The 12,065-nt window shown below is 40.1% G+C and overlaps 1 protein-coding gene across 1 annotated transcript in view; it reads right to left on the minus strand.

Annotated features, from left to right (window-relative positions):
• MICU2 (mitochondrial calcium uptake 2) overlaps nucleotides 1-12,065 on the minus strand; it is a 139,130-nt gene that overhangs the window by 37,797 nt on the left and 89,268 nt on the right. Inside the window, exons 3-4 of the mRNA XM_014877578.2 lie at nucleotides 2,363-2,394; nucleotides 2,178-2,253 (exon numbers count right to left, since the gene is read on the minus strand). Of these exons, the coding sequence (XP_014733064.2) occupies nucleotides 2,178-2,253; nucleotides 2,363-2,394 (108 nt within the window). The remainder of the gene's footprint in view (nucleotides 1-2,177; nucleotides 2,254-2,362; nucleotides 2,395-12,065) is intronic.

A 12,065-nucleotide genomic window follows, 5' to 3' on the forward strand; every position in this document is an offset into this window, starting at 1 on the left:
CTTCATTTACTTTACCATAAAGTAAATGAAATATTTTGTTAATTTTTTTTTATTCTACGATAATCATTACAAAGGTACTCAAATTAAAAGATGTAATGGGAAAACTTAAAAAACCCTAAATAAAACAACCCACTGAAAATTAAATTCATATCGAAGCAAAATTTTAAAAATAAAAGCTTCACACACTGTTGAATGACTCAGCATACTTGCAGCCAAGAATGTGAAGTTTTCATTGGCAAAATACTGTCATTTTCTAAAGCTGAAGGAACCTTCCCCAACCCTCCCTAGAAATATCTGTCCTCAAACTTACTAGCAAATGCTGACAGTACAATATTCTTATTGCTGAATAAATCATAAGTACACCTACAAAATACGATACAAATTTTAAAACTGCCCACTAGAAGGCAGAATCCCCTAGCATTACATTTTACAAACCAGACTGATGGCAGTTTTCCCTCTCCTTGACATTTAAATAACAATTTGAAGGTAGTTAAAGTAACCTCAGCTAAACAGCTGGACAGGGGTAGATTCATTATTCTGGTACTTGTAAAAGCATAAATATTTTCACTTTTAAGCTGTGATAATAATACATCTCAAAGCAAAAGCATCAAAGTCACTAAACAGGCATCATAACTTAAAAAAAAAATCTTTAGGTGTTGTGGGGACATATGGATGACTGCACTGAATGTTTCCACATCATCTCAAACTCCTAACTGACCTTTGAAGGACAGAGATTCAAACACACGGTGCTAAGCAAGGGCAGATCTTTGTTAGAATGCAGAAGACACCAACTCTGAGCGTATCACTGAGCCCCCTTTCTGCCAAGCACTCAGCTGGGAGAGGTGCAGTAAGAGGAGGCTGCACTGAGATTTGCTGTTTTCAGCAAATTTCTCTTTGTGGATTCCTGGTTTTCCCAGGCAGCATGTTCTGGGGATTTGCACTGTCCATCACTAGAAAAAGAAAGGCTCTAAAAAAGCAGGTAAAGAGAGAGAATATCCAAAAATTCAAGACTGAGAATACTTTAAGCCAAATCCTGGGAAAGCATGTGATGATTGAAAAAGGCAGGGAATGACTGTTTAGTCATTTAAAATCCAGCCGTTCCTAGGATAGGAAATAATTGTTAATTAGTTCAGAGATGTTTCAGGACCTTTGGGGTAAGCTGGGGCTTTCAGGAGCATACTGAGAAGCAAGGCACCCGGATGGAGACCCTTGCAGGTCTGCACAAGGATGCAAGAAATGACCTGCAGGCAGAAGAGGCTGCGAGGCCGAAGGGTAGGTGAAATGCTACAGGCTGAGATCGAGGGCTGCTCTCCTGGCACAAGCTTCCAGCCCCGTCTGAGGATCTGCTGTGCATGGAGAGAGCATGGCTCACGCCTGCCAAGAAACTGCAGCAGTGCAACAGCAGCTTTATTTTCCAGAAATATCCACGGGATAAGGGATTCAGGCTGAACTGTATGATACAGAAAGTTTGTGAATAGGCGCTGTCGGTCTTTCTCATTAGTTTGGGAATTTTGGTCTTTTGTTACTGTGAAATGGTTAATTGCCCATCTATTTGGTTTTCTTGATCCTCCTGTTTGTTTTCTCTCTTCAATTAATTTATGTTAATGAGATGTTTATTTGGTGTTCTTTAATCCTTTGTTGCTACACTAACAATTTTCCAGCTTTTAGTCTTCTCTTTATGTAGTCCAATATAAAGTGGAAATGCTGGGTGAAAAGAAAACAAAGCACATCAACACTGTGAAGGGTCACAGAGCTCCCGAAGAGGGAGAAATACATTCAACTGCTCTTGGAATCAGGGATACCACTTAATGTAACTAGGTACAAATTTTATTTTAATTCTTAGTTACCATGCATTTAAGTTATATAGAGGAACAGTCAGGTTATTAACAAAGTCCATTATTAAAAGTCCATGTTGCATTCAAGTCATTCCTTTAGCCCTTTTCTCTTCCAAGTAGGCTTTTCAGTTTCTTTCATGTCTCCTCCTGCACCTCAGAAGGCTTTCAGTTCCCAACCTCTTTACTCTCTCTTGCATAAGTGAGAAATTTGCCAAGGAGCCAGCTACTGGCTAGATAGGGATGAAGTAAAATCCATGAAAACGTCTTTAAATATACATTCAACTAATACTATATAATGAGACCAAACAAGATGTATTGTTCAGTATCAAAAGCACTCATTACCTTTATCACCAAGCTCTCTAAAAAAATTCGGTCCTGGTTTAGCTTTGGCAACATACACCAGTGCAGCATCCACCTCCTTTAAAGACACAAACAAGAAAATATAAAGCCAGTTTTGAAAGAGACAATCACTTCAGTAACAGAAAGAATGCAAGTTCTTTGAAGAAGAAAAGGAACATTTTGCTTACCTTTTTTGTCAGTTTCTTGGCTGAGGCTTTGCCTATAATAAAAAAAAATCGTCATTATTCAATAACAAACTGTCTTTGAACTTTGATCAGGTTCTGTGGCATTTCTTCAGATTTTTATAGGAAAATGCTTAGTAATATGAAACAGAATATTTCGCAACAGACAGTTTGTTTCTAATTCCCATAATGATCATGAAAGGACAAGATTTAAAAATAATATGAGCAGTCTGTTCATATGTTCTCTCAGCCTAGATTAAACCACAGCCCACTTTCATATCGATGACCAACTTACTAGTATGACTTTGCATAATGCGAGCGACAAATGTCGCATAGATTCCAAAGCAAGACTATACAGCAAGAAACAGCTGTAGTATTTACAAAGGGATTTCCATGCACACATGATAGTCCTTGAAGTGCAGGTTGAGTATGTGAAAGCTAAAAAATACTAAAGAATGAAAATGTAGATGTTTCTATAAAGCAGAAGTAAATTGAACAAGTCTGCTTTCTGAAAGAGCATCAGATGAAAATCATGCAAACTCCTAAGTGTTTCTTAGCAGGTTCAAGTGTATACACTCAAATAGGGGAGCCACTGGCAGTGTATGTTATGCTCCTTTGTAAACTACGTTTGAGGAGTTGCAACGTATCAAGAGTGGAACATTCCAGCTGGTTAGGCAGGGATCACAGAAATCCTATGGTCATGGACCTGCAGGAGCTGTGCATGTCCCTTCTCAGTCTATCTCCTCAGCACTTCTCCTCACACTGTTCTCCAGACCCTGTTGTCCTTCACTCTTACCACTCTCAGCCCATTATGCTCTTCCTTCATCACCATTTCCTCTGGATTTCAGCCAGCCTTTCCCTCCTATTTATTCCCACTGAGTAAGCACAAACTGAGCCATTTGGACGGGCTCTGTGAACTGGTGCCCCTGTGTGCAGCAGCTTGCTTTCCTCCATGCTCAGTCTCCAAGGTTACTTTGCTGCTTCACAGGCATTTTGCATCCAAAGGGTCACCAGTGCAGCACCACTATCTGGAAATGGACATGATGGAGGCAGCCTGGTGGGCAGCTGTCAACAAACCATCTACCAAGCATTTTCACAGGCCCCTAATTTGGCCAGAAGGAGCTGCTTTGTCAGTAAAATAGCGAATTTCCATAGTGCTGGCAAATGGCACACCCAGCTGCAAGGGGTCTCCACTGGCAACTTTTGGCTTGGAACATCTCAACCAGCAATAGCTCATTTTTCAGCACAGGCAAACCAGTACCCTGGCCTCTGCTCCCTGAATTAGCAGGAACAGTTTTGCTGATAAATTCCTCTCCCCACATCCCTCCCCCAAATCAGCCTAAGGCAGACACCTGGCACATAACATTTCAACACAAATGTTTAAGTTTGACAAAAGTTATAAGCAACTAAAATTAGGGTTTTAATACTGGAGTGTTGAGTGACCCCAACAACAGGTGTTGCCAGTACCACCTGTTACTGTGGATGAATACATTTTTCTGCAATGCCTATACATACATTTACACCAAACACACACATACATAAAGCTCCATAGGTAGATACCGTCTAAGTAAAACAACACATGAAATCCTCTACTTCGCCTCATTTGAGACAAAAGAAGTCAAATAACAGACTGGGAGAAGAAGAACCAATAGTTACATCCATTAAGGCTGAGTCCTGAGCAGTGTGATGTAACACTACAGTTAATCTAACACTAGTCCCTGCTGCAGAGCATTTTTTATGAATGGCTGTTTAGCAAATTAAGTGATTTAGATCTCAGCTTTGAAATGTCACTGCTTCTGTACAGCACATTTCAATGTGAAACTGAACTTCAGCTGTTTTTTTTTGGCCCTGGCAGACCCATCTAGAGACCATCCTGACAGAAGGGAATGAGTCAGGCTGTAGGTCTGTGAAAAACAGTATCTGAAAGAGAAAAGGGAAAACCACCCTGCAGTATTCCTCACTGTACACACTCCTTGTACTTGCTGTCTGCACTGAAGCCAGCCATATATTCTTATTTGGTTAACAGCAACTCCATTCGTTTAATTATCCTGCTGATCACAAGAGCTTCACATCTGGATTGGCACCTGCTACCACAGCAGTGTACTGGGGAGTAGCCTTTTGCCACCATCCAGGAGGATGATGGAGACAAGCTGAACTCTGAGAGCTGGAACAGCCAAGGCATGGATAAGTGGTGCAAGGTAAGGAGAAAGCACTGAGAGCTACAGCTGAGACTATAGTTGGCCAAGTTTGTGAGGCTGAACAATTGATTGAGTCTGTGTTTCTCTTCTTTGTGTTGCACTAAGCACAACAATGCTGAAACTCTTCAGCTACACAGTTTTGGGGAACAACATATCCTTACTGAGAATTACTGGATCATGACAAAAATTAAGAAAGGGAAGGGAAATCTGTTGTAGACGTACAGAATCTTTTCACCAGCCAGCAGTCATAACTGCAACTGCCTAGAGCTCACAAAAATGGCTGTGGCAGCCATCAACATCTGCCCTCTTGCATGCACCCACAGTCTTCCTCTGGAGGATATTTAAGATGTTGATGTGTTGCCTGACCTCTTTCAGAGGTGAAATACAGAGATGCTCATGCTACTCTTGCATGGGTGAAAGGACTGGTAGAGGAAAAGAAGTCTTTGCTGAGTGGCAGAAGAGAGACAAGAGTCATAATCACCCCAGGACATGGTGAGAGGCAGCACCAGGTGGGTCAGAATCGGTCCTTACAGCGACTGGAGGAGAGACAGCTGCTACAGTAAGACAGGAAAAAAGGCAGGACGGAAAGAGACAGATTGAAAAAGAAACAAAGAGATTTCTACTTTTCAAAGCAGCAAACACAGCAAAGTAATAAATACGAGTCTTTTAATGGTGCTCTTCTCACATGGGCAGATGTCAGCAAGCATGTGTACTGGAGGTTAGGAATTATTTGTAAAGAGCACCCTGGCACTAAGGATAGTAGTTTCTTACTGGATAGTAATCTTTCATACTGGGATTTGTGTAAGATATTAGACTACAATCTTATAATAATTTTAAACTGTAGAATGAGTTTCCTCCAATAATTATTTTAATGTTTTCTAAGAATTACATCCAGTTATATTTTATCGGTACTGTCACCATATAAAATCATGGGTGAAGACTCAAAAATCTGTTTTCACCAGGAAACAAACTTCTTGAATGCTAACTTAGCTCTTGGTGCTTATTTTCTCAATTTATTTACTTCCTAACAGTGAGATCCCTTTAAACACCACCAAGGAAAGCTCTATTAATATGAAATGTGCAGCCCTCTGAGGAATCAGGTCTTCTAAGACTTTGTCTAAAATAATTAGAAGAAGGTTAACTCCTCTCTGTAGAAGATGCACTGCAAGGTTTGAACAGTTTTCTTAGCCAGTTTGTACACTGAAGAAAAAAGTGCCTCTTTCTTCCTATGATTTAAATATTGGTGCTATCATTCCTCACACATGACTACAAATATATCAGGATCTAAGTCTCTGAGGAATACAGGCAATAGATATAATTATTAGGGACTATTTAATTTCGTAAGTAAAAGATCCATATGATTCAATTTTCTTTAGTTTTATTCTTTTACCTTAATAGATTCCTACAAATTGGAAAATTAATTACACAGTACAAAACTTATTTGTAGTAGTTAGAGTCTTACTTTTTTATGAAAAAAAAAAGGAATTTGGAATTTTTATTGTTTTGAACTTGAATAAATAACAACTTTTCTTCTCCTACAGACCTGCCACAACTATGATGGAATGCTGGTTTAAAGGACAGTGAGTATTTTCAAGAGTCATTACATATTTTACAGATGCAATCACCTAATTTTCACCACCTACAGCTTATCCATGAAACAATGAGGTACAGAGGCACTTTTCATGGACAAAAAGGCATTTTAGCTTTTTAAGTTATATGAATACCAAGTCTACTTATAAACACACAAGTTCTGTGCCGTTAGCCAAGAAAGTTAGTTGACAACTGTAATTAAGAAAACACTGCCAAAAGCAGCTCCATCAGTCTTAATTTGCCCTCGGCAAACCTGGGTATTTTGTCACTTACATTTCTTACAATAGAAGCGTTTCCATCATCTATCATTTTTTTACACTAAGACCTAGAACGGACCTGACATCAATGTTAGGATTACTGTTAGGAAAGGGCTAAATTAAACAAGGCTGAACTTGCACACACAGTAACACCCTTTTACACCTATAGAGCTAAGGAATGGATTAGATCTAACAAAAGATGTTTAGATTCAAAGAATGAGCAAAACCACAAAGATCAATAACTCTAACAACAATAATCAAAGGACAAAGCAAAAGTAGTTACTACTATTTGCAAGAAAACATAGTTTTACATGTTTGCAAGATTGCTTTATTTTTGTAATATGGAAATTTAAATTAAATTTTGAATCAATCTTTCTCCACAGCCTGAAATTCAAATGTGAGCAGTATAGGTATCTTTTTGTAGAACAAACTACTGTCCTTTTTATCAGTAAAGTCACTAAGATAGTTTGACCTGAATCTCTTTTTAGCTCCATTTCAAACAGACAAAATTGCAAACAAAAATTAAAGAAAAAATTACTTCCCAGCTTTTTGATTTTGCATGGCATTCATTGCTATCTTTGCTGAATATTGGCAGGTTCAAGGTCACACCGAGGTGCTATAAAACTATATGGTTTTTTAATGAAAAACTAGGATGAGAATAGCATTAAGTATATTCACAATTGAAATAAATTCTCATTCTGAAAAATGGTGAGTGAAACCAACTTTTAAACCGGATAGGATTTCAGCACAGTCCTAATCTGAGGATCGGGGCATTTTAAAAACCACACCCACTTTATGCAGCTCATGCTGTGGCCTTTACAGCACAGCCCATCCTGCAGCCTTGCCTGCCATGGGAACAGGAATTTGTACTTCTTCCTTATAACTGGCTGCCAGCTTTCATGCAAGCTGAACTCTGAGAATCCTGCACCAGTGAGCTTGGTTAGATAAGAACTGTATATGTTGATTTCCTTGGGGAGATGCTGTTAAAATTTCTGTTTAAATTAGCCTGAAATAGAAGATCTTTGAAATTCAATAGCTTGTATTTAATTCTCAACTCTCTTAGATAATTTTAATGATACTGGACAAGTATGTTATATTAACGAAGTGTGCCTTTTTAACCTACCTTATTTTTGCTCCAATTCTTTAAAGCTCTTCTATGCATTTATAAAGTACTTACTGCTAGTGAAACCAATAAAGGAAAAAATTTCAATCCAGTAGTTAGTTCTTTAAGGCCTCCTTTTGAAATACTGGTGATATTGGAGATAAATTAAGGATAGCAAAAATATTTAAGTCTTTTTGAAAGCTTGACAAACCAAGTGGTCAGATTGCTAGGCTAGCTCCTGGCAAACCAATACCTGAATAATAAATGAGCATGCAATTTAAATGAATTAAGAATCTACTTCAGCTAGAAAGCTTTTACTGAACTACTGCATTGCAATTATTGAAAGATAATTGATAAAAGTAATTTGAATCACATGAATTAGTAAATTGAACCACCTGAATTGAATTCAAGTATGCCCAGTGGAAAAGGCAATTTGCAATAATAGAAGCTTCTGCTATGCTTTACAAAACAAGCCTTGCATCTGTCCTTCTTTATTTAAAGCAATTGCTCCTCTGAGGAAACAAGAAATACAGAGCTCTGGGATGGGGCAAGCACTGGCAAATCTCCATTTCAGAAGAGCAGTTGCATCAGAGCAAGTCAATACCAGGAGGTTTCTCAGTGAGTCAGGCAGCCCGGGGTAAAAAGGGTGGGATGCTGATGGATGCAGAGAGGAAACATCAAAGGATGACACAGTCTTTTAGGAAACTGAAACAGACAAAAGAATTAAGATAAGCAAGTTTTCAAAACCTCTTAAAGAGACCATAGCACCTAGTCACCAGGAGTTCCAAAATAACCAAAGGCACCAGGGTAAAAGCAGATGCTGTGTTGCCCACTACAGTGTTTGCAAACAGCTCAGTCCTCCCTGGGACTGTAGCAGGAGTCTGCGGGAATGGCAAGGAGAGAAGGGGAGCACCTTCTCCTTAGATATTATCCAGGGAAAGTGACATACTCCCAGATCTGCTGTCTTTCTAGTAACATAGCCAAGGCTGCGGGTAAGGAAAAGCTGAGAATATGTTCAAACTTCCAAGCTTACCACAAGACTTGTACTGCAAGGACACACAGGAAGGATACAGAAAGTCACTTCTCCCAAACACCTGGAGCAACCTCACAGGCCTGTAAGGGCAGCCCTGCAAAGGGAGCATGTGAAGCCAGCTAAGACTTCACATGAAACACACAAGCAGCAAGAAGCCAAGCAGAGCACAATTGCAGCTGAGCATTTCCCCAGCAGGAGAGGCTGCCAGTCCTCTGGGCAGGCAGAGCTCAGCACTGGAAGGAGCATTTAGAAAAAAAAAGTGTCATGTGAAATGCAAGTCCTCAAACTCCCAAATAAGCACCTCATGCTTGGTTCCTCTGGCTTAATTTGGATGTCTAAAAATTAGGTGCCTAAATCTGAGTTAGTGATCTCTGTGGTGCTTTGCTGTAACTATGATGGTGTGAGGACTTACACAGAAAAAGGTTTATAATTAACTTTGAAATCTGCCGCTCCTATTTCAGATCTGAAGAAGAGCTCATATGCCCAAAAGCTTGTCTAATTTTTCCAACTTAGAGCAACTGCTCTAATAAAAGATATTATCTCTGCAAACTTCATCCTGACTAATGACCCTAGGCTCCCTTTATAGTCAAGAAAGAGAAACAGACAGAGAAAGAACAATTTATTCCAGGTTGAGACAGGCGTCCAATCCAGGTTTTCCACTTATCTGTTTCCTTCTTTTAAAGAAATGCTACAATTACTTCCTCTGACCTGACATTCAGCTTTTATATATTAAGTTGAGCAGGTGAGTCCTTCTGCATGCAATCAGATAACCCAGACTGTGACTGCTTTCTGTATTTGTTACATCTGTAACCTGTTTTTTCCAACCTCCTACCTAGCAGCTTGATGTTAGCAATGCCAAGGGCATCTATTCTCTGTTTTAATAAGAACTTAATCAGATGCAAGGACAAAGTTTACTACAGTTCAAGAGATGGAATGGCTGCATAATTGCAGCAATAAAGTCTTATAAAGGACAGCTAAGGCTACCTGGAAGACTAGAAGGGTGGAGAACAATTCCTGCAACTTGCAGACAACACTATGCAGTTCAGACTTCTAGGATAGATAGCATTTCCTGACTGCACAAAACCATGGACCTCCCCACAAAGAGCAGACAAGCAGAGCCACAACCCCCAAAAATTCCTGTTACAATGTTTGAGATTGTAGTCAGTCTTATCTAGCAAAAAGAGCAGTATAAACCAGACTACGCCTTCAAGAAGGCTCAATTAATGAACTTTGATCCAGCTCTGAAATAAAGAAGGTAAAATTTGTGTATCACTCTCTCTAAGTCATTATCTCATATTGTTAACAAAACCTAGTTTTTAAATACTACAATGTCAGAGCACATGCTAGGTTAGGACACTAACATCAGATGAAGGTAAATATTATGACAGCTTCCTAGCACTAGTTCTAATTCTGTTCCTCTACTAGGCCGTGTTAGAAGTCATGATCCCTGGCCTAAGGGTTCTGCAATCTACTTTATGGCTAGAGAAGATTATTATAGAAGAACAAATAAAGAGGGGTAAGGACAACAACAATGAAATGACACAGTTAAAAATCTGACTGCATACACAACTTGAGCAAATTGCATCTTAATTATAAGCAGAGATTAATTTGGATTCAGAATGAAAATGTGTGCAAATCCTCCCACAATAAAAATGAAGGAAGAAAAGGTCAACATCTTAACAAAGCTAGAAACTGATTCTTATCTTACTATGCAAAACTTGATTTAACCTTATGTACACCATTACCACAGTAGCAAGCACTCCTTTTGCTTCATTCAGCCACTTCCTTTACAATACGTATTCTGAAGAACTTCTCTGTCATGACAAACTGTTACTTTTCACATGCATTTTACAAAATACAAAAAAAAACCAACCCCAAACCACTTGAAGACTAAGCATGAGAATACTAAAAACTGCTTATTACAAATTGAGTTCTCTTGCCGACAAATATAACTGAGGTACCAGGTGGAGAATTAATCCATTGTGTGGGAATTTATCATTAGGATAAAGCTACCTTACTAACCCTGGAATAAGAAAAAAGAGGATATGTCAGAGAGGACCATCTTTTCCACCTTTTTGCTCTGATGCAATTTATCCCCTAAGCAGGAACTGCAAGTGATTTCAAACTGCATCAAATTATATGAAGTAACTGTATGGTTTAGTACTATTTGATATTTACTGAATACTCCAATATGAAAGAATTATAGCTAATGCCAGAAATAATCATGTTGGTCAACTGCTTTGTCCTATTGCTCCCAACAGACTTTGGCTCATGCATTATCTCATCAGTTTAGGTGAACACAAATACACGTTTACACATTTGAAAGACAGTATAAATACTAAAATTAGTTTGGTAAATGGCCTCAAGTTGCACAATGGGACGTTTACACTGGAAATTGTTTTTACTGAAAGAGTTGTCAAGCATTGGAACAGGTGGCCCAGGGAAGTTGTGGAGGCACATCCCTGGAGGTACTTAAAAGACATGTGCATGTGTTGCTTAGGGACATGGTTTAGTGGTGGACTCCACAGGGTTAGGTTAATGGTTGGATTTGATGATTTAAAAATCTTTTTTAACCTTTATGATTCCATGATTTGGCTTCAAAAGACAATAGAGTTACTAAGGTTGGAAAAGACATCTAAGATTATTGAGTCCAGCTGTTAATGAAGCACTGCCAGGTCCACCAGTAAACTGTGTCCCCAAGTGCCACATCCAAAAGTCTTTTGATCACTTCTAGGGATCGTGATTTCACTGCTTTTCTGAGCAGCCTGTTCCAATGTCTGACCACCCATTCGCTGAAGAATTTTTCCCTAGTACCCAGGCTAAACCTTCCTTGGTGTAATCTGAGGCCATTTCCTCTCGTCACTTGTTACCTGGGAGAAGAGGCTGACCCCACCAGGCTACCCCCTCCTTTCAGGCAGCTCTAGAGTGATGAGGTCTCCCCTGAGCCTCCTTTTCTCCAGACCAAACACCCCCAGCTCCCTCAGCTGCTCCTCACAGCACTTGTGCTCCAGACCCTTCCCCAGCTCCGTTCCCTTCTCTGGACACGCTCCAGCCCCTCCATGTCTTTCTTGCAGGGAGGGGCCCAGAACTGAACACAGGATTGGAGCTGTGGCCTCAGCAGTGCCCAGTACAGGGGGACGGTCACTGCCCTGCTCCTGCTGGCCACACCATTGCTGAGCCAGGCCAGGATGCCATTGGCCTTCTTGGCCACCTGGGCACACCCTGCATCATGTTCAGCTGCTCTTTGTCAGCACCCCCAGGTCCTTTTCTGCCAGGCAGCTTTCCAGCCACTGCCCCCAGCCTGCAGCACTGCCTGGGGTTGTTGTGACCCCAGTGCAGGACCCAGCACTTGGCCTTGTTGAATATCACACAATTGCCCTGGCCCTTTGGTCCAGCCTGTCCTGATCCCTCTGCAGAGCCTTTCTTCCCTCCAGCAGATCAACACTCCTGCCGAAGTTGGTGCTGTCTGCAAACTGACTGAGAGTGTACTTGATCCCCACATCCAGATCATCAAATAAATATGTTAAAC

Source organism: Sturnus vulgaris, chromosome 2 (assembly GCF_052056855.1).
Source record: "Sturnus vulgaris isolate bStuVul1 chromosome 2, bStuVul1.hap1, whole genome shotgun sequence".
Taxonomy (NCBI): Eukaryota; Metazoa; Chordata; class Aves; order Passeriformes; family Sturnidae; genus Sturnus; species Sturnus vulgaris.